Raw genomic sequence first — 23,703 nt, forward strand, 5'->3', positions numbered from 1 at the left:
CTGTCTAGGCAGTTTAATTTGTTCGTCACGAAGCACTAAAGCAGCCCCTCCTACTTTTATACCCTGTGGGGTGTGGCTCCGTGACTCAGCACTTTCTAGGCCTGCCCCACCCCTGCTTCTGTTGTTCCTGCCTCTCTTGTCTACAAAACCTGGGATCTAACCAGGACTGATTATCCTCAGCTGGGTCTGGAAATGTTTCCTGGGTGGGAGGAGATACAGGAGACAGAGGCCTCGTCACCTCTTCCACCTGGCCTGCCTCTGACTCCTGGAGCGGAGCCAGGGAAGCCGGCCCTCCAGAAGGGAGCTCTGACGGCCCTTCTCCCTCACTCTCTCAGTCACTCTCTGGCAGGGGGCCAGGTCCGGGGAGGGGGGGCTGGAGCCACAACACAAGTCCATGGAAAAGCCAGATTCCCTTCACATCCGTGTTACATGTAACAGACGGGTTACTACATGTCTATGGAGATTCTCAGTCATCCAGGTCAGGGTTGTCCCAAAGGTGCTTTTTTTTTTTTCCAAGCGGCAACTGGACTTTCTGGTTTTTCTTTTGAAGAAAAGAAAAGTTTCTCGTCCCAGAAGCTTCCCCGAGCTGAAGAAGCTTCTTGGATGACAAGCAAAATATCTTCAAAGAAAAAATCAGAAAGTCCACTTTGGACCTCTGTGTTACTAATTTAACAACTGCAGTGATTCACCGAACAAATGTGGCAAGAAAAGTCCTAAAACGGGGCAAGACTCACTTAACAAATTTCTCGCTGAACAACATAAATCTGGGGCTCAGTTGCGGTCGTAAGTGGAGGACTACCTGTATTATTGATTTCTAGATCATCGAACATCTCAGCTTGCTCCTTACCTCACATATTCATGTCCCCAGGAAGCTAAGGGTTCCTGAGAGCCCACCAACCGATATTTCAGACACTCTCGCTCGCCACTCATTGTCATGGCTAGAACGGATATAATGTCCGCGGCAAAACGCTGTTAAGAGGAAAAAAGAAATGATTATGAAAGCAATGAACCCACCGGCTTGTCAACCAAGCTCGACAGGGGCTTGGGAGAGAGTGACAGTTGGGACTAGTCACCCAACTGGCTTTAATTGCCTAAGGTCTCTCAGGTGCTACCCTGTAGCCAAACTGGCTCTCATTTGCCACCCAGTTTATGTTCTGCTAGTTACTTAGTTAGTTTGTTTAGAAAATCTAAATTGCTATATCCTGTAACCATCCCTGTTATCTTAATCCGGTACTTTTTTCGCTTCGGGGCACGTCCACCAGGCATGAAAGAAGGTACCTTGATGTTGATTACATTTCCAGCACTTTGGACTTAGGTTCGGGTACATTTTGGCCAACCTATCTGGCGCTAGGTGCCAGCGGTAAAGCATTTTATATTGATTTTCTTTGTAAGCAGTAGATTTGGTTAATTTTAAATTTTTATTCCAGATTAATTCCCAATTATCTAAATCTATATTGCGCCCTACATTCTTTGCCCATGCAATCATCATTTCTTTCACCACCTCTTCCGTTCTATCAAACTCTAGTAGGTATTTATATAATTTAGATATTAATTTTCCTTCTGGGCCTATCAATAATTTGTCTAGTTGGTTTGGTTCCAAATCAATTCCAAATTCTTCCATGTCTTTCTTATATCTGGATTGCAATTGTAAATATGGCCACCAATCTATCGATATTCCCTGTTCCTCTTTAATGTCTGAATGTTTTTGAGTTTTCCCTGTTTGTCTAATATTTCTGAATATCTTGGCATCTTACTTATGTCTAGTGTAATAAGAAAAATAACCCCCACCCTCTCATCCTGGCAACAACACACATTCATACCAAACCATGGGCTCCATCCCGCTCTGGGTTCCCCAGGCCCGTTGGCAGAACATCTTCAAGGCCTTCTGAAATAGTGTTAGAGTGTGGGCCAGTCTAATCTCTGGGGGGAATGATATTCCAGAGTAAGGGAGCCACCGTGGAGAAGGCCCTTCTTCTGGGTCCCGCCAGATGTACCTCCTTAGGGGTGGGATGCGCAACATTCCTTGCATCCCCGCTCTAGTGGGTCGGGTAGATGTGACTGGCAAGAGACGGTCCCTCAGATAATCTGGTTCCGAGCAATGAAGGGCTTTAAAGGTGACAACCAGCATCTTGAATAGCACCCGGAAACGAATGGCAACCCATGCAGTTCCCGTAGGAGAGGTGATACGTGCTCCACAAAACCATTTTGGAGATCGTAACAGTAACAGAGTTGGAAGGGACCTTGGAGGTCATCTAGTCCAACCCCCTGCTCACGCAGGAGACCTATACTACGGATTCGAACCGCCGAACTGCCGACCTTTCTGATCGACAAGCTTAGGGTTTTAGCCACTGAGCCATCTACCTGCTTGGCCAATCATGGGAAGGTCTACTGTGAATAGATTGATCCTTGAGGCAAAGAAAAAGGAGCCAAGCAAGTAAATGGGTAGTTAAGATTTTTGACAACCAATTTGCTCACTGTTGGAAAGGACAAAAAGACGAAAAATGGTAAAGTAGCACCAACACTTCCTCAAATCAATCCAAGCTACGCACCTTGTTCTCCCCTGCGGCCATGTTTTCGTAGATCTCTTTCAATTTGCCGTAATGTGGCCGTAGGAACTTCAAGGGCTTGGGGACGGAAGTCATGGAGGTCGTGGAAGAGCGTATCTGCCTGCGAAGTTCCTCCAGGGCAGGACGATAAAGAGCCGTGTCTTGCTCCTGCAATCCGATCGGTTGTTATTAGGAAGGAAACAAAAATTTACCCGCCAAGCCCTCCCTGCAAAATGGCTGCCTCGGTTAAATATGGCCAGGATGAATCAGCTCAAAACTTTGCTATGGGACCTGCACTAAGAGCATATTTACTAGAAACAGGCATTAAGAAGAGTCCTGACGGGTTAGGCAACTGTCTATCCACCATTTTTGGTCACACAATAACAAAAAACCCTTCCTTTTTATCACCCTGTGGTCCTTATTCAGGTAGAGTTAGTGCAATTGGATGGAGCTGAGCGTTTACTGACCAGATGCCCTTCCTGATGCCTATGCGGAGTTTGCAGCAGATATTTTTAATTTGAGCCCTAGGAAAGAAACATCCGCCGCTATTTAGGATTGAACTCTCAATCTCCAAAGTGGGGAGGGTCTTGACCACTAGGCCACCATGCTGTTCTTAGTCACACAATAGTCAGACAAAAATCACCAAGACATTTTTCATACTTTAGAACAATGCTGAGAGCTTTCTTCCATGTTACTCTCCTAACTGTTGAATAGGAAGGTGTCTAAGCTGCTTCTCAGAAGTCTCTTTAATGGAACCCTCCCTTTTACGAATAAAGCATATATAACAATTGTCCCATTTTATTTTCTGCTGCTTTGGAGATCATCTAAGAATGCAGTTATTAAGATTTGAAACAAAAAAAACAAAACCCATGCAAAGGAAGTTTTAGATTTATGACCACTATGAACCAATTGAAACATCTGTTTTACAAAGTAATAAAAGTGGGCCCAGTCAACGTAGGTGCTTCCACTAACAATCATCATGACTTAAAATGAAAATTCTGGGGTCTGTGACAGTCACAAGTCAAGGACTATCTGTACTATCTGTTGACAGTTTTACTTAAAATACCATTTTTATAAATAGCAGGTTAGAGTTTTGGATGGATCAACACTGTCAACTAGTGGGAATTAATTTCATTATGAGAACAGGGTAGACCCCGTAACGTGCAAGCTATTGTTATCAGACAGAATATACAGGCAGTCCTCAATTTACAACAGTTTGTTTAGTGACTGTTTGAAGTTGCAATGGTGCTGAAAAAAATGACTTTATGACCATTTTTCACACTTACAACCAATGCAGCAACCACATAGTCACATGATCAAACTTCAGATGCTTGACTCTTGATTCATATTTATGACAGTTGCAGTATCCTGGGGTCATGTGACCTTTTGAGACAAGCAAACCCAACGGAGACGCCAGATTCACTTAACAACCCTGTTACTAATTTTACAACTGCAGTGATTCATTTAACAACTGTAGGAAGAAAGGTTATAAAATGGGGCGGAGCTCACTTAATAAATTGTCTTACTTAGCAACAGAAATTTTGCACTCAACAGAAATTGTGGTCGTAAGGACTACTTGTATTATACATAGGATTGTCACTACAGTATAGTGTGCGGTTTATTGATGTATGAAGCTCCATAGTTCCTGGACTTGGAAAATAAGTATATTCTGATATCTCACAAGTTCACAGTCAAGAAGAGAACTTACTCCCAAGCGTTCCACAAGCATTTCCAGCTCATCTTGTAGTTGTTTGTCTTCCTCAGACTGTAAAGAATGAAGGGGAAAAAATGTGAAAATCCAGGCCTCTCTGAAAACCTAAATCTTTCAACTATTCTGAACTGTAACTGAACTGATGGATGAAACAGGAATACACAGCAATTCAACAGCAAGGTGACAAAGGGGCCTCTGGTGGCTCATCAGGCTAATGCAGCCTGTTATTAACAGCAACTGCCTGCAATATTGCAGGTTCAAGTCCCACCAGGCCCAAGGTTGACTCAGCCTTCCATCCTTTATAAGGTAGGTAAAATGAGGACCCAGATTGTTGGGGGAAATAAGTTGACTTTGTATATAGTATACAAATGGATGAAGACTATTGCCTGACATAGTGTAAGCCGCCCTGAGTCTTCAGAGAAGGGCGGGATATAAATGCAAATAAAAAAAACACCAAAAAAACCTGTAATTTAATTTAATACTAAATATATGCAACTGAAAATAGAAACTTATGAAATTCAAGAGGTGAGAGAAATCTCCATTAAGCCAATTGAGAAAAAATAGCAATAAACCACAGGCTTAATATCACAAATGCCAATATTTCCTTTGAAATTCAGGCAGATCTAGCAAGTAAGCCAAACCAGGAAAGCACACAGAAGCATCCCACCTGCTCCTTATTGTTGTTCTAAGTATTTAATCTCCCACAAGCCACCATCACATTGGAATTCATCCAGCTTTGGTCACCACAACATAAAAAAGCTGTTGAGACTGTACAAAGATTACAGAGAAGAGCAACAAAGTTGATTTGGGGGACTGGAGGATAAAACATGATGAATTGTTGCAGGAATTAGGTATGTCTAGATTAATGAAAATAAGGGCTAAGGGTGACACGATAAGTCTTCCAATATTTGAGGGGCTGCCACAAAGAAGAGGGCATCAACCTATTCTCCAAAGTACCTGAGGGTAGAACAAGAAGCAATGGGTGGAAACTAATCAAGGAGAGAAGCAACCTAGAATGAAGGAGAAATTTCCTGACAGTTAGAACAATTAACAAGCGGAACAACTTGCCTCCAGAAGTTGTGAATGATCCAACACTGGAAGTTTTTAAGAAAATGTTGGATACCTATTTGTCTGAAGTGGTGTAGGGTTTCCTACCTAAGCAGGCGGTTGGACTAGAAAACCTCAAAGGTCCCTTCCAACTTTTATTCTATTCTATTCTAATCAAGGAGAGAGGCAACCTAGAACTAAGGAGGAATTTCCCTGACAGTAAGAACAATTAACCTGTAGAACAACTTCTCTAGAGGTTGTGGGTGCTCCAACACGGGAGGTTTTTAAGAAGACTGGACAACCATTTGTCTGGAATGGTATAGGATTTTCTGTCTGAGCAAGGGGTTGGATAGAAGACCTCCAAGGTCTCTTCCAACGCTGTTATTCTGTTAATCTCAGTAACAGTTTTTTAATGACAAGGCCTCTGTTTAACTCTCCAGGGGAGCAATTCTGGGGAAACCACTGAAGATTTGGAAATGTGCTGGTGACCAAAGAGGGCCTTATAACTTAAGACTTATAGAATAACTTTATTGTCACTTTAAATGTACAATAATCAGCATACTTTAAAAATGAAATTTCATTTCATACAGTTCTCGAAAGGTCACCGCCTCCAATATAAATTACATAAACATCTAACTAACTAACTATAATAATCCTACAGCCATGGTGGGAAACCTATGGCACATGTGCTGGAAGTGGCATGCAGAGCCATCTCTCCTGTTGTTCTTCCGGGTTCCGGTGCGCACATGCGCGCTGGCCAGCTGGTCTTCTTGCGCGCGGGAGCATCGGAAACCAGAAGAGCATTTCCCTGGCGTGCATGTGCACGCCGGGAAACTGAGCTTCCGGTTTCTGGCGCACGCATGCACACTGGCCGGCTGGTCTTCGCACGCATGCATGGCAGAAACCGGAAAACAGAGTGACGGGCGCCCATGTGCATGCTGGAAACCGGAAGCTCAGCTTCCCCGTGCATGCATGCGCGCCGGGGAACTACTCTTGTGGTGTTTGGTGCTCCCGCGCGCATGCGCCCGTTTCAGCACTCGGTGTCGAAAAGGTTCGCCAACACTGTCCTATGGCTTTCCAGCTCATTGCCAACACTGGGAAGGGTCTCCTTTAAAAGGGACAGGGCACCTGTTTTGTCATCACGCCCTACCCAAACGCTCATTTTGCTGCTTTCCGAGGTCGCCTATTCCGAACACGGGCTGGAACTTGGCCCACCTGCCCAAACTCTGGATTTTCACCAGCCATTCATGCCCTTCTCTCAAAAGGAGGACAAAGGCTGACCGATCGCACACAGAGGCAAGCCACAGCAGGTGTTGCTAAAGATTCAGCCCTAGGCAAATGTTTATTTATTTATACCAGCAGTCCCCAACTTACAAGAGTGTTTTTCGTGACCGTTCAAAGTTCTGTCACCGAGAGAAGTGACTTATGCCTTATGGTTCACACTTAATCCTTATGATTTATATTGATATATTGACCATCATTTGTGTTGTAAATGTTGTACCTTGATCTTTTCTTTTATGTACACTGAGAGCATATGCACTAAGACAAATTCCTTGTGTGTCCAATCACACTTGGCCAATAAAAATTCTATTCTATTCTATTCTATTCTATTCTATTCTATTCTATTCTATTCTATTGTTTCCTAGTATAATTTGATTGCTTATTAGTACCCTATGACTATCATTAAGTATTGTACCTTATGATTCTTGATGAATGTATCTTTTCTTTTATGTACACTGAGAGCATATGCACCAAGACAAATTCCTTGTGTGTCCAATCACACTTGGCCAATAAAAAATTCTATTCTATTCTATTCTATAATTTTTACAAAAATTCCGTTATTCCCCCATGCTCACCTGATACAAAATCCAGACCCTTAGCAACTGACTTGTATTTATGACGGCTGCCGTGTTGTGGGGTCATGTAAGACCCCCCCCCTTTTGCAACCCTTCTAAATAGAATAGAATAGAATAGAATAGAATAGAATAGAATAGAATAGAATAGAATAGAATAGAATAGAATTTTTTATTGGCCAAGTGTGATTAGACACACAAGGAATTTGTCGTTGGTGCATACGCTCTCAGTGTACAAATAAGCAATCGGGAACCAATCAGTTATCAATAGTAAGGATACAAGCAACAAAGTTACAGTCATACTGATGAGCAAAGTCAATGGAAAAGCCAGATTCGCTTAACCGATTGACAAGCTCAGCGTCTTAGCCACTGAGCCACCGCACCCCTGTGGCGACAAAGGATGTGTTGGGGTTACCTTGAAACTAACCAGCAAGTATCCAAATAATTTTGACACAATGAGAATGTTGCCTACAAATGTTGGACGGGGAAGAAGGAGCAGAAGCTGTTGTATCTATGAGACAAAAGATATAGATTAGGGGTCTGCAACCTTGGTCCCTTTAAGACTTGCGGACTTCAACTCCCAGAGTTCCTCAGCCAGCTTTGCTGGCTGCGGAACTCTGGGAGTTGAAGTCCGCAAGTCTTAAAGGGACCAAGGTTGAAGACCCCTGATATAGATCATGGCTAGTTAGCAGAGTTGGAGGCAAAAAGGACTACCGTGACTTACTTCCCAACCGTAGTGATTCACTTAACGACTGTGGCAAGCGAGGTCGTAACATGGGGCACAAACCCCACTGAACAACCGTTTCGCTTGGCAATAGAAATCTATGGGGGTCGTAAGTCGAGGACTATCTGTATCCCGCCTTCCGTTCTTTTTTTATCGCTTCCTCAAGGCGGCCCAACATGCAACAAAGGCTCCTTATTTCCACCGTAACAACCGCCCCGTGAGGTGGGATTGGGCCGAGTGCGACTGACCGGGCCCAAACCCCCGGCCGCCACTCTGCACATGCTCAGATGCAGCCGAGTTTCTCTTATCCAGCCCTGGCCGGCGAGGAAGGGCTCCCCGCGTAGGATCTCCAAGCCCCGGGCTGCGGATGATGGGTCGGAGAGAAGCGCCGGGTTAAAGCGCTTCTCCCGGCTCCCGGGCCTGGCCGTGACTCAGCGCGGCTTTTTCGGCTGCCCCCGCCGGCCTCTCTCACCAGCTCCTGCTCCTTGTCCGCCGCGGGGGCGTTGGGATCCTTCTTGTCTTTGCTCCAGGGCCCCGCCAGTTTGTCGTCTCCGGAGCCGGGCGTGGAGCCCCCGGCCTGACACCGCCTTTGACTACTACCGCCGCCGCCTCCGTCCTCCATCATAAGCCGCTTCCTCTCAGAGGCCGACGGAGGCACTGCGCATGCGCCCGGGGCCGTCAACGGGGAGGAGCCTTAGCCAGCCAATCCGTGCCTCGGGGAGAGAGGAAAGGGGGCGCGAACGCCGGCGGACGCAGGGCGGCGTCGAGGGGCGTGGGAGGGGCGAGGGAGGAGGGGAGGAGCCCATCGCTCAGCGTCTGCAGGCGGAGAGTCTAGTTCAGGGCACTCCAACCTTGGCAACTTTAAGCCTGGCGGACTTCAACTCCCAGAATTCAGTGCTCTCCAACCTTGGCAACTTTAAGCCTGGTGGATTTCAACTCCCAGAATTCAGTGCTCTCCAACCTTGGCAACTTTAAGCCTGGCGGGACTTCAACTCCCAAGCTGAGGAATTCTGGGAGTTGAAGTCCGCCAGGCTTAAAGATGCCAAGGTTGGAGAGCCCTGGTATACTTTCTTGGCTCCGTTTCCAGTTACAGATTCAGATTAACAAGACTTGGAAGGGGCCTTGTAGGTCATCTAGTCCATCCCAACCCACCCAAGCAGGAGACGCTACACCATTTCTGACAGATGGCTGGCCAGTCTCTTCTTGAAAGCTTCCAGCGATGAAGCGCCGACAACTTCTGAAGGCAGATATTCTAGAAAAGTTGGCTTCTTAACATCAGCCAAAATACAATATGGGTAGTCTGTAAAAATAACTGGACTACTGCAACGCTCTCCACATGGGGCTCCCCTTGAAGAGCACCCGGAGGCTCCAACTGGTCCAGAATGCGGCTGCGCGGGTAGTAGAGGGAGCAACTTGAGGCTCCCATATAACACCTCTCCTGTGTAAGCTACACTGGTTGTCGGTGGTCTTCCGGGTACAATTCAAGGTGTTGGTTACCACCTTTAAAGCGCTCTATGGCTTAGGACCGGGTTATTTACGGGACCGCCTGCTGCTACCAATTGCCTCTCACCGACCTGTGCGCTCCCATAGGGAGGGTCTCCTCAGGTGCCGTCGGTCAGACAATGTCGACTGGCGACCCCCCAGGGGGAGGGCCTTCTCTGTGGGGGCACCAACCCTCTGGAACGAGCTGCCTCCAGGGTTACGTCAACTCCCTGACCTCCGGACCTTTCGCCGCGAGCTGAAGACACTTTTGTTTCATCGCGCAGGGCTGGCCTAATAGTTTTAATGGGTTTTTTTTTTATTAGAATTTTTTTAGGCTCTCTTAGCCAAACTGAATTTAGTTTTTTAAAATGTTTTTAATGTTTGTAGTTTTGTTTTTACCTGGCTGTAAACCGCCCTGAGTCCTTCGGGAGAAAGGTGGTATATAAATCAAAATAATAAATAAATAAATAATAAATAAATAAATAAAATAAATAAATAAATAAATAAATAAATAAATAGCAGAGTTACGGGACCGCCTGCTGTTACCGCATGCCTCCCACCGACCCGTACGCTCTCACAGAGAGGGACTTCTCAGGGTGCCGTCCGCCAAGCAATGTCGGCTGGCGGCCCCCAGGGGAAGGTCCTTCTCTGTGGGGGCTCCCACACTCTGGAACGAGCTTCCCCCGGGTTTACGCCAAATACCTGACCTTCGGACCTTCCGTCGCGAACTGAAGACACATCTTTTGACTCGCGCGGGGCTGGCTTAAATTTTATCGATTTTAAAGTTTCTATTAATAATTTTAAATGGGGGTTTTAGATTATTATATATTTTAAACTTTTTAGGACAATTATAAAATAAGTTTTTTAATTTGCATTTTAAATTGTACATTGTATTGCCTGTTTTTTACTGTTGCCTGTACACCACCCTGAGTCCTTCGGGAGAAGGGCGGTATAAAAATCAAATAAATAATAATAATAATAATAAGAGTTGGAAGGGACCTTGGAGGTCATCTAGTCCAACCCCCTGCTCACGCAGGAGTCCTGTACTAGGGATTCGAGCCGTCGAACCTGCCGATAAGCTCAGCGTCTTAGGCACTGAGCCATCCTAGTCAGGCTAGTCCTTGATTTGCGACCACAACTGAGCACAACATTTCTGCTGCAAAGCCGGTTCTCCAGAACTGGTCAGAACCTGCTGAAACCCACCTCTGTCTTGCTCCCATCCATCTTATGTTTTTGCCAAATGTAGTTTTAAGCGCCCATAAAAAGCTGCACAGGTAGTCCTCGACTTACGACCACAATTGGGCCCAACATTTAGCTTGCTAAGCGAGAAATTTGTTGACGTGAGTTTTGCCCCATGTTACAACTTTCCCTTGCCGCAGTTGTTAACGTGAATCGATGCAGTTGTTGAGCGAGCAGAATGGTTGCTAGGTGAATCTGGTTTCCCTATTGACTTTGCTTATTAGAAGGTTGCAAAATGGGATTGTATGACTCCTGCACATTGCAACCATCATAAATGAGTCAGTTTCTGAATTGTGATCACATGATCACATGATAAGGAGAAATTTCCTGACGGTTAGAACAATTAATAAGTGGAACGACTTGCCTGCAGAAGTTGTGAATGCTCCAACACCGGAAATTTTTAGGAAAATATTGGATAACCATCTGACTGAGATGGTGTAGGGTTTCCTGCCTGGGCAGGGGGCTGGACTAGAAGGCCTCCAAGGTCCCTTCCAACTCTGGTGTTATATTGTTATATATATATATTATATATTGACCATGGGGCTGGTGCAGGGGTCTGCAAACTTGGCTCTTTTAAGACTTGTGGACTTCAACTCTTGAGAGTTCCTCAGCCAGCAAAGCTCTGGGAGTTGAAGTCCACAAGTCTTAAAAGAGCCAAGTTTGCAGACCCCTGGGCTGGTGCAATGGTTGTATGGGTGAAAAACTCCAAAAACTGTCTACCATTGACCTCACCCCATTCCTAAGAGGTCTATAAGGGGCGTGCATAAGAGCACAAACGTGCCTACCGTTCCTGTCCTATTGTTTTGTCGGAAGAAATATCCATCTGGGTTCAGTTCCAAGTGGGGACAAAGACACTGGAAACATGGAGACTGCTTGGAAAGATGGTTTAATGGTGGTCAGGATCACATGGTTTGAGATCCTGAACAGAAAAGGGCTGAGATCCTGTGTGCTCCCTGGCTTTATGCTTTTTCTGAGCTTTGAACTTTCTGGGGCACAAGAAGAGTACCCTGATTGGCTGTCAGACTCCCAGGGGGTGGGGGTCTTAGCTAACATTGTAGGTTGTCCTTCAAGCTTGCTTGAGCCTTGCCATGTGGTAAGATTCTGTTGCTAGATGGGTAGGGGCTAATCCTATCCTTGTCATGTAGACAATGGACTGGCTCAAGCCTTAATGGCCCATTGACAAAGGTGTGGGGGGGAGAGTCAGGAAGCAGCTTTGTCTTTAAAACATGTTTCTCCATTTCTCATCCAGGGAAATATATTCTGCCTTTTTAAGTATTTTCTAAAATATTTCATTCTTCTAGGAGTGGGGTGGGTGCTAAATTCCTACAGTTTCTTTTCATTATATCCAATTAATATAGTTATTACATACTTACGCTCATTTTTTGCTTATATATTATATAGTTATTATCATGCTTATGCTTATATATACTGTTGTGACAAAATAAATAAATAAAAAACCGGCCCTAAGTCCCTTTTTTCAATTGAGTTAACGGTCACTAAATGAACTACTGTCATTCGAGGACTAACTATTGTATTGCTTTATAATATACTTAAATTTTTAATATTCTATTACTCAGCTACCTTACAGTACATGGAAAAGAGTAAAGTAAAAAGTGGACATTCTATCGATATTAATTATAGCTAAGGGTATTAATGTTGCAAGCATTAGGATTACTCTAACTGGCTTTTCATTCAGAATTAACTACAACTACTTACGACCACAATGGAGCGCAGAAGGTATCTTGCTAAATGACACATTTGTTAATTCAAAGCGCTTCATGCCATAGGGCCGGGTTACTTACGGGACCGTCTGCTGCCACCGAATGCCTCCCACCGGCCCGTGCGCTCTCACAGGAAGGGACTCCTCAGGGTGCCGTCGGCCAGGCAGTGCCGACTGGCGACGCCCAGGGGAAGGGCCTTTTCTGTGGGGGCTCCCACCCTCTGGAACGAGCTTCCCCCAGGACTTCGTCAACTTCCTGACCTTCGGACCTTCCGCCGTGAGCTTAAGACACATCTATTTATCTGCGCAGGACTGGACTAGATTTTTAAATTTTTAAATGTCTAAATTTCAGATTTGGTTTTAAATCGGGTTTTATTATTTATATGTCTATTTTAAATATTTGGCCTATATAATAAGTTTTTTAGATGAATGTTTTACTTTGTATATTTATGTGTTTTTTATATGGCTGTACACCGCCCTGAGTCCCTAGGGAGATAGGGCGGTATAAAAGTATGAATAAATAAATAAATAAATAAATAAATAAATAAATAAGTGAGTTTTGCCCAGTGGTAAAATTTGTAACTACCGGTTCTGTGGGCGTGGCTTGGTGGGGGTGGGGGTAATGTGACTGGGTGGGCGTAGCCAACTTTTTTTTTTTTTTTAACTTTCAACAGCATTTTTTCTACAACCTCTTCGGCCGAAGAGGTTGTAAAAAAATGCTTTTAAAAGGCTCCTCTGACGATCCCAGCTGAGTTGCCTGATCATCAGAGGCTTTTTTTTTCTTTTAAAGGCAAAAAAATAGTTAAAAAAACCCCCAAACCTCTGATGATCGCGCGGCTCAGCTGGGCATGGGCGGGGCGGGGGGGCCGCAGGGATTTTTGCTACCGGTTCTCCGAACCACCCGCCGCCATTGCTACCGGATCGGGCAATCCGGTCCAAACCGGGAGCATTTCACCCCTGGTTTTTATCCCGTTTTACGACCTTTTCCTGACACAGTTGTTAAGTGAGTCTCTGCAATTCTTCACGGTCGTTAAGTGAATCTGGCTTCCCCATTGACTTTGCTTGCCCGAAGGTCGCAAAAGGGGGATCCCACGACCCCCCCCCGCCGGGACACTGCAACCGTCATAAATATGAATCAGTTACCAAGCATCTGAATTTTTTTTTTCTTGTTTATAAATAATTTTTATTTCCATTTTCCAACATCATATTTATATGCAAACTATTATCTATCATTAATCATTAATCATACTGATTCAGGCCTGCCCGATTGCCACTTCCTTTCTTCACAACCTCCCTCTCTACCCTCTACTACTTTCACATCCTTCATCTCCTTCACTTTATTACTTCCTCTCCTCCTTCTCCACTCCTCCCTTCTTACCCTATCTAACCTTCTTATTCCCCTCCTCCTTCTCTACTCTTTCCTACCTACTTTCTTCCCTTTCAATCCGATGATACATGGATTGATTATTAATGCATAGTAATTTTTGAAGATATGAAAATAAAATTTAAAATGATATTGGGGATGCTCGATTGCCATTTCAGAAAGAAAAGGAGAGAGAAGTAGAAGGAGGGCATCTGAACTTTTTCACGTGATCATGGGGATGCTGCAACGGTCATAAATATGAAAAACGGTCATAAATCACTTTTTTCACTACCGTTGTAACTTTGAACGGCCACTAAACGAACTGTTGTAAATCAAGGAGCCCCTGTGTAACATTGGAAAAGGAAGAACGTACATCAAAGTGTTTTTTTTTATTTTTATTTATTTTTTAGACAAACAAACATCTTCAAGACAAACACAGTGTGTCGGTTGGTTGATTACAGATCTTTTGTGGAATTTCAGCATATACATATTTTTTTTTAATTTACATTTATATCCCGCCCTTTTCCGAAGACTCAGGGCGGCTTACAGTGTATAAGGCAATAGTCTCATTCTATTTGTATATTTACAAAGTCAACTTATTGCCCCCCCAACAATCTGGGTCCTCATTTTACCTACCTTATAAAGGATGGAAGGCTGAGTCAACCTTGGACCTGGTGGGACTAGAACCTGCAGTAATTGCAGGCTGCTGTGTTCTAATAACAGGCTTCTTACCAGCCTGAGCTATCACGGCCCACACAGCTATCACATACATAACATATGATTTATCTAGTTTTACGTTTTATCCATCTGATATGTAGCCAAATATTTTTGTTTAATCATTTAGTTAACTATAAATATTTCTTCCCTCATTTCATGTAACGTAAATTCTAAATTTCATGTTAATCATATTACACCATTCATTTCATCTTCTTAAATCAATAGGTATTTCAACCATTTTTCCATTATAAAAACCTCTCTCAAACTTCATTGACATGTTTTCCCTCTAACCATTGATAAAATAATTTATTTATTTATTTATTTATTATTTAGATTTTTATACCGCCCTTCTCCCGAAGGACTCAGGGCAGTGTACAGCCAGATTAAAACAGTGCAATATACAAATTAAAACAACAGTTAAAATAACGTATTATATAATTGGCCGAAAATTAAAACCGTCAAATTTGACCCCAAAAATAAAATACCCCCGTTAAAATTATTAAAATTCAAAAAATTTAAAAAGTTAAAAAGTTAAGCCAGTCCCGCTTGAATAAACAAGTACGTTTTCAATTCATGGCAAAAGGTCCGAAGGTCAGGTAGTTGACGCAAACCAGGGGGAAGTTCGTTCCAGAGGGTAGGTGCTCCTACAGAGAAGGCCCTTCCCCTGGGGGCCGCCAGCCGGCATTGCTTGGCGGACGGCACCCTGAGAAGACCCTCTCTGTGTGAGCGTACGGGTCGGTGGGAGGCATGAGGTAACAGCAGGCGGTCCCGTAAGTACCCGGGCCCTAAGCCATGGAGCGCTTTGAAGGTGGTAACCAATACCTTGAAGCATACCCGAAAGACCACAGGTAGCCAGTGCAGACTGCGCAGGAGTGGTGTTACCCGGGAGCAATGTGTGGCTCCCTCAAATAAGTCCCATATCTTATAATATTGTTTATCTTCCAGCTCTCTAATTTCAAATGTCAATTTAGTCATTTCTGCACATTCCATTATTTTCTTAATAATTTCATCTTGCGTAGGTGTTTTTTCATTTTTCCAGTTCTTAGCAAACACAATCCTAGCCGCTGTTACAACATTCACAATCAAATATCTCAATTCTCTATTATAGATTCCAGGTATAATCCCCAATAAAAAAAAAACTTCTGGTTTAAAATCTATGTGTTTTTTTATCATCTTTTCCAATCACACATAGTCCAGTATCTTTTAGCTTCTACGCACATCCACCACATATGGTAATATGAACCGGGCATCTGATGACATTTCCAACATTTGGAATTATCTGGTATTTTGTCCTGTGTCTGGGTACGCCTTTTGATGCGCCGTTCAGGAAATTAGGAAATTCAGGAAATCGGGAAAAAGCTAAGGCAACATGGATGGCAGGATTGAAAAATTAATAAATTGAAATTAATGAATAAGGAAAATAAACGGGGTGGGAAAAACCTTTCGCATGAGCCGGCCTTGAGCCCAAGGTTTTGCCTCGTGTAAGTAAACAGTCAAGGGTGGGCAGCAATCGGAAAATAAAATTCTTCAAATGGATTTATGGCCGAAATCGCTGCAGAATCCTATTTCTTAATCGTTGCTTCTTACGTCGATACATAACAAGGTTAGGGTGGTACCAAGCGGCCCACGGAAGCACAGCAAATCTGAACATAAACCAATTTGTGAAAGGAAGAAAGGAACCGTCTCGCTGGGCAGGCGAACAGTTCAGTTTTCAGCTGTCCTTGAGAAGGACGCAAATCAAAAGGTCAGAACGACCATTTTGCTGATGACGGGGTGGGGAGACGTTTCCTGTAACAAAATCTCTAAACTGACTTGTCTTTCTTCCCGTTAAAACGATTTCTGCCTGCGTATAAGTGCTCTCAGTTTTGGATAGATCAAGTGGGAGGCAACATGCGTATAGCTGAGGGTTTCTTTGCAAGGCGTGAGATCATCAAATAAGCCTCATTCAAATAACCCAAGTTGAGCAGACTGTGTAAGCGTGGTTTCTTTCTCTTAGAACAGAACAGAATAACAGAATTGGAAGGGACCTTAGAGGTCTTCTAGTCCAACCCCCTGCTCAGGCAGGAAACCCTATATCAATTCAGACAAATGGTTGTCCAATCTTTTTTTTTTTTTAAACTTCCAGTGTTGGAGCAGTCACAACTTCTGGAGGCAAGATATTCCACCGATTCTGACTGTCAGGAAATTTCTCCTTAGTTCTAAGTTGCTTCTCTCTTTGAGACGAGAATATCCATCCATTGCTTCTTGTCCTGCCTTCTGGTGCTTTAGAGAATAGCTTGACCTCCGTCTTCTCTGTGGCGGCCCCTGAGATATTTTGCCCCGTTTTATGATTTTTCTTGCCTCTTGTTTGTTAAGTGAATCGTTGCAGTTCCTAATTTAGTAAACACAGTTGTTAAGTAAATTTGGCTTCCCCATTGACTTTGCTTGTCAGAAGGCCTCAGAAGCTGATCGCGTGACCCTAGGATACGGCAACCGTCATAAATATGAACTAGTTTCCAAGCGTCTGAATTTTGATCATGTGACCATGGGGATGCTGTAACTGTCATTAAGTTTGACAAACCATCATGTCGCTCTTTTTCTATGCCATTGTAACTTCGAACGGTCACTAAATGAATTGTTATACATTGAGGACTACATATATTTTAACATATATCATTCATATCTTTCACCAACTAATCACATCGTTCACCAGCCTATGAAAATACTATTCACCAACCAATCAGGACAGAGCTGGAAGGAACCTTGAGATCTTCTAGTCCAACCCCCTATTCAAGCAGGAGACTCAGTACCATTTCAGACAAGTGACTGTTCAGTCTCTTCTTAAAAACCTCCAGTGATGAAGCACCCACAACTCCTGAAGGCAACTTCCGTTCCACTGATTACCGTATATACTCGAGTATAAGCCGAGTTTTTCAGCACATTTTTTGTGCTGAAAAACGTCCCCTCGGCTTATACTCGGGTCTATACGGCTTATACTCGCGTTTTTTTTTTCTTTTTTTCACATTTTACCGGACTGAAGCCCTGCCGGTGCAGTGAGAGGGCGGGGCGGGGGGGCCGCCAGCCTTCTCAGCTGAGGAGGAGGTTTCCCAACCGGTAGGTGCCTCATTTCCCACCCTCGGCTTATACTCGAGTCCCCAGTTTACCCCAGTTTTTGGGGTAAAATTGGGGACCTCGGCTTATACTCGGATCGGCTTATATTCGAGTATATACGGTAATTGTCCTCACTATTAGGAAGTTTCTCCTTAATTTCAGGTTGCTTCTCTCCTTGATTAGTTTCCACCCATTGCTTCTTGTTCTACCCTCAGGTGCTTTGGAGAATAGCTTAATTCCCTCTTCTTTGTGGCAGTCCATGAGATATTGGAAGACTGCTATCATGCCCCCCTTAGTCTTTATTTTGTCTAGACTGGCCAATATGGTGGCCATACTCAATTCCTGCAACTGTTCTTCATATGTTTTTGCCTCCAGGCCCTTCAATCAACAAAGATGATTAGGGGACTGGAGGCTAAAACATATGAAGAATGGTTGCAGGAACTCGGTATGTCTAGTTTAATAAAAAGAAGGACTAGGGGAGACACGATAGCAGTCTTCCAATATCTCAGGGGCTGCCACAAAGAAGAGGGAGTTGGGCTGTTCTCCAAAGCACCTGAGGGTAGAACAAGAAGCAATGGGTGGAAACTGATCAAGGAAAGAAGCAACTTAGAACTAAGGAGGAATTTCCTGACAGTTTAGAACAATTAATAAGTGGAACAACTTGCCTGCAGAAGTTGTGAATGCTCCAACACTGGAAATTTTTAAGAAAATGTTGGATAACCATCTGTCTGAGATGGTGTAGGGTTTCCTGCCTGGGCAGGGGGTTGGACTAGAAGGCCTCCAAGGTCCCTTCCAACTCTGTTGTTATATTATATTATATTGTAGTTGCTCTTTGCACTTTTTCCAAGAACCTCTTTTCTGTAATGTGGTGGATGCAAGTGGATGCAAGACTGGATGCAAGTATTCCAGGTGTGATTCTTGGCTTTTACAAAAGCTTTACAAAGCGGTACTAACACTTCACGTGAATTTGATTCTATGCCTCTGTTTATGCAACCGAGGATTGTGTTTCGCTTTTTTTTTTTGGATCACACCAAATATCATTAATAAAATACAATTACCGTAACATTTTATTACTTTCAGCTGAGATTTAATGGTTAGTCTTTGCTTGTTTGTTTGGCATTGTGGCTGCTGGACTACATTCCAGTGAGGAGTGCTATAATAAAAACATTTGTTTGGTACCTCTCTGTGTCTCTTGTCTGTATTTGAAAACAGTCTTTGACATTAACCAGACCTCTTCCCTTCCTCAGCTGACAGCTGTCTCCTAAGCTTAGGATCTGTCCCAAGGATTCAGGCATCCTAACCTCTAAGGTTACGCCCATCACGCCCTGACAAATTGCTATTGTCTGATACATGGTTAAGGTAAAGGTTCCCCCTGGCACATATGTGCTAGTCGTTCCCAACTCTAGGGGGCGGTGCTCCTCTCCATTTCAAAGCCGAAGAGCCGGCGCTGTCCGAAGACGTCTCCGTGGTCATGTGGCCAGCATGACTCAATGCCAAAGTCCCACGGAACGCTGTTCCCTTCCCACCGAAGGTGGTCCCTATTTTTCTCCTTGCATTTTTTTTACGTGGTTTCGAACTGCTAGGTTGGCAGAAGCTGGGACAAGTAACAGGCGCTCACCCCGTTACGCGGCACTAGGGATTCGAATCGCTGAACAGTGGCAAAAATCCAGAGCACATAGGGTTTTGTTTAGCAACCCAGGCATAGAGATTTTTATGAGATTTCTCTGCAGCATCCTCCGAGTTCATAATTTTGAAGGCTCCTGCCTGCCTCCTTCCGTCTCTCTCTGTCTCTCTCTTCCTGTGCAATCTGGCTGTGCCACCTACAAATTCTTGAATGTGCTTACTAAGTGTCTGGCACTTGTTCAACACTTGGAATGATGAATTGGCCAAGCAGCTGGGTTTGTTCATCTAACCAAGATGAAACACTAACCGATCTTGGTATGTTTATTTATTATTTACATACTCCAGCATTGATGTATTTACTGCGGGTGTAGTCTCTCCCCCCCACCCTCATTTACATATAGTCATCTATCTTATGAGTGGCAACTCTGAGTGGCGAACCCTGGATTAAAAACCAACAAAAAACTAACAAAAGGAACAAGAAATAAAATGCAATAATAAGAGAACGATGGCCAAGGGCGATCTCACTGAATCCATACAACAGCAGTCATACTAAAAAAAAATAAAAAACCAAATTGATGTTATCTGGTGTATTTAACTATAATGAGCAAAGACAGCCCTTGTTCTGGGCAAGTAATGTGATTGTCTCGTTCTGTGTTGCTATTGTGTCTTGATAACACGGTTAGCTTTTGTGCCCTGGGAGGCGTGACTCACGCCCAAGCTATTTTTCAATATTTTGTCTTGTCTTTCTTTACTTAAGCAATGCGCATCACCAAGGAGTTGCCAACTTGAAAGTAAGAACAAGGGTGGAGCTTTCTCCCACTCACGCCCCCCCCCCAAAAAAGCTCCGGATATACAGGTAGTCCTCGACTTATAACGGGTTACTTGGAGACTGTTTGAAGTCCCCCCCCCCCATCCCGGGAATGGGACAACTGGCCACAGCCAAACTCACCGCAGCCGATTCGCTGCGAGACAACTCACAGGAGAATTTACCAATTCCATTTAATGATTTAAAATAAATAAAAATGATTTTCGTTTTTGCCGTTTGCATTTCATCCTTGCCCCCTTCTTTGCATCCCTTCTTTAACGATTTAATGACCGTATTCCACCATTTCTTTGATATTAGTGTAACCCTTGACCCGCAGTGAGTTGGCCTGTAATAGCCGTGGCAAGTTGGCTACAACAAATTGCCACCCACCCAAATTGCCATCCCATTTAAGGTGCTTCTGGGTTGAAAGGATAAGCCGGTGACATCACTGGTGCCCGGGAGGATGCCCAGGGGGTTTCCTTTCATGTGCCGACAAGGAGCTGCAGTGAATGACAGGAGCTCAACCCATCCCATGATAGCATTCGGGTCTCAAACCTGGGCTTGCTAACCTCCAGCTGAGCTCCTAACCATGTGAGCCACCAGGCTCCTTCACTGTTTGAAGTTAGGATATAGACCCTTCTCCAAAGGTACTTACGACCTGGTTTCAAAGTTCTGACAGCCGCCCCCACTCCCACCTCCTCAGTCACATGACTGCATTTTGAGCATTGGTAACAGACCAGTGGTGGGATTCAAATTTTTTTTAAAAAAATAATTTTTATTAAGCTTTTCACCCTTAAAAACAAATGAAGAAAAAACACAACAACAAAAACACATTAAAAATACATAACCAACATAGCGTTACATATATTACAGCTTGTCGTGTCGGCAATGATATATATTCTCTATTCTTATTTACTCATTCCTCTATATATTTATATTTACATTGGTTTCTATTTACCAATCCAATAGTTTACATTTCCTAATTTTAACTTAGTTAGGTTAACATTCCAATTTATAATTTTGATTTCTTTTTTTCCAACCAATCGTATAATTTATTCCACACTTTGTAATATTCCGACTCTTCCCTTTCCTTAATTTCTAATGTCATCCTGTCCATTTCTGCACACTGTAAGATTTTTCGAATTATTATTTCCTCTCCTAGAACATTATTTTGTTTCCATACACGTGCTACAGCGATCCTTGCTGCCGTTAATATATGAAGTATTAAGTATTGCAAAGATTTATCCATTTTTGAACTAATTATTCCCAATAGATAAAATTCCGGTTTAAATTCCATTTTTAGTTGGGTAATTCCCTTTAGCCAATTTTTGATCTTTTGCCAACAAATTTTTATATTGGGACACATCCACCACATATGGTAGTATGTGCCTAACTTATACCCACATCTCCAACAATTTGGTGGTAAATTTGGGAACATTTTGGCCAATCTCGCTGATGCCAGATGCCATCTATGAAACATTTTATACAGATTTTCTTTATAGGCTACTGCCATTGTTAATTTATAATTTCTATCCCACAATCTGTCCCATTTTTCTAATTATATATTATTTATTTATTTATTTATTTATTTATTTAAAAGTTAAAACAATTAAATATACAAAATTAAAATATCAATTTAAAATACATATTCAATAATGGCCAAATTAAAACCGTCAATTGACCCAACCTAAAATACCCCATATAAAATTACAAAAAATTAAAATTTGGAAATTTAAAAATCAAGCCAGTCCCGCTTGGATAAATAAATAAGTTTTTAATTCCCGGCGAAAGGTCCGAAGGTCAGATAATTGGTGCAAACCGGGGGGGAAGTTCGTTCCAGAGGGTAGGTGCTCCAACAGAGAAGGCCCTTCCCCTGGGGGCCGCCAGCCGGCATTGCTTGGCGGACGGCACCCTGAGAAGACCTTCTCTGTGAGAGCGTACGGGTCGATGGGAGGCATAAGGTAACAGCACTTCGGTAATGCCCGAAGTGGGTTTCAAAATTTTTTATTATCAGTTCTGTGGGCGTGGTTGGTGGGCATGGCAGGGAAAGGATACTGCAAAATCCCCATTTCCTCCTAATCAGCTGGGACTCAGGAGGCAGAGAATAGATGGGGGCAGGGCCAGTCAGAGGTGGTATTTACCGGTTCTCTGAACTACTCAAAATTTCCGCTACCGGTTCTCCAGAACCGGTCAGAACCTGCTGAATACCATCTCTGCAACAGACCTATGTTTACCTCTCACAATCACATAAGTGTGATTGACAGCATGTTTTCTAAAATGTTCCAGTGCCCATGACCTGGTTTCCTTGGCTGTAGGAACACGATGAATGGTTACGTAGTTAAATTTTTATTGCTGGAATTTTTTGTTCTTATTCTTATTGCATTGCAACTGTTATGGGATTGCTCATGGATGTTTACGCATAGTTCTTTTACTGGATAGTTAGCTGCCGCTAGAGCTTATTTATTTTATATAAATACATCGTCATTTTAGCCATTGTCTATCTACTGAAGGGTGAAGGCCTCTTCCGCATAGTTCCATCCTAAGCGGTCCTGAGATTCCTTTTGCCAATTGGGCCCACAATACTTGCTTTTATCGCCAATCCATCCAAAGTCCAAAGGCAGCATAATTTAATTGATAATTCTTAGCACCCTCTGTCTTTGGGCAGCTCTGTCTTCCCGTTGCTGTGGGGTAGTTGCCCTAGGCTTAGGGCCTCTGGGGAATGAGGGCGGTTTTTGAGGTTGTGTTGACATGTGGAAGGAATAGATCATAATCTGCCAACCTGGTCCAATCCAGGTTGGCAAATATGATCGGTGTTAGTCTGGGGGTATCTGTCATAGCCTGTTCCCCTTGGGAGATCCTTCTGGATATATACTTGTCTGCAGTGGTGGGATTCAAGTAATTTAACAACCAGTTCTGTACCCTAATGATTTCTTTCAACAACCAGTTTGCCAAACTGCTCAGAAAGTTAACAACCGGTTCTCCCGAAGTGGTACGAACTGGCTGAATCCCACCACTGCCTGTCTGCCGACTTAGCCCACAATTTCATTTACCCACACAAACCCCTTCACTTCGTCAAGTCCCTATTCATAGAAGGAGATACAAATAAATACATAATGTTGTGACCCAGGCCCAAGTAGGTAGTAATAAACTTAGTCCGTGAAAAAACAAACTTTATTAAAACAGCTGGGAATTACTTCATTCCCAGTGTCGTTCAACTCAAAGTAAAACAAATGCCTCCCAACACAAATTCCTCCGTTATCTAACAAACCTTAGTCCAATTAGGCAAACTGCCAAAGGCCCTTCCTGGCAAATGTCCAGAAGCCACAAAAACAAAGACGTACACGAAGCAGAAGACGGAGCAGAAGACACAGCTACAACATTGTTTTCCGGCAAAGCTGAAATGCTGTTTTAAGGCTCCTCCTGTTCCTCTGCCTCACTACTCCATGGCTTAGGACCGGGATACCTTCGAGACCGCCTTCTGCCGCCGATTGCCTCCCAACGACCTGTGCGCTCCCACAGAGTGGGCCTCCTCAGGGTGCCGTCGACCAAACAATGTAGGTTGGCGGCCCCCAGGGGGAGAGCCTTCTCTGTGGCGGCACCAGCCCTGTGGAACGAGCTTCCTCCAGGATTACGACAACTACCCGACCTCCGGACCTTCAGACGTGAACTGAAGACTCTATTATTTCAGTGCGCAGGACTAGCCTAAGATAAAATGTTTTAGCATATTTTAATGGAGTTTTTATTGGTTTTTACTGTTTTAGTGACCAGGCCATGATAATATTT

At 43.6% G+C, this 23,703-nt stretch overlaps 1 protein-coding gene across 1 annotated transcript in view; it reads right to left on the reverse strand.

Moving 5' to 3' along the window:
• The window catches only part of PSMD2 (proteasome 26S subunit ubiquitin receptor, non-ATPase 2), a 50,416-nt gene extending 41,876 nt beyond the window's left edge, over positions 1-8,540 (reverse strand). The window contains exons 1-4 of the mRNA XM_058189237.1: positions 8,354-8,540; positions 4,255-4,311; positions 2,550-2,714; positions 848-969 (exon numbers count right to left, since the gene is read on the reverse strand). Of these exons, the coding sequence (XP_058045220.1) occupies positions 848-969; positions 2,550-2,714; positions 4,255-4,311; positions 8,354-8,506 (497 nt within the window). The 5' untranslated portion in view covers positions 8,507-8,540. The remainder of the gene's footprint in view (positions 1-847; positions 970-2,549; positions 2,715-4,254; positions 4,312-8,353) is intronic.
• Between the last annotated feature and the right edge of the window lie 15,163 nt (positions 8,541-23,703).

This window comes from Ahaetulla prasina, chromosome 6 (assembly GCF_028640845.1).
Source record: "Ahaetulla prasina isolate Xishuangbanna chromosome 6, ASM2864084v1, whole genome shotgun sequence".
Lineage (NCBI taxonomy): Eukaryota > Metazoa > Chordata > Lepidosauria > Squamata > Colubridae > Ahaetulla > Ahaetulla prasina.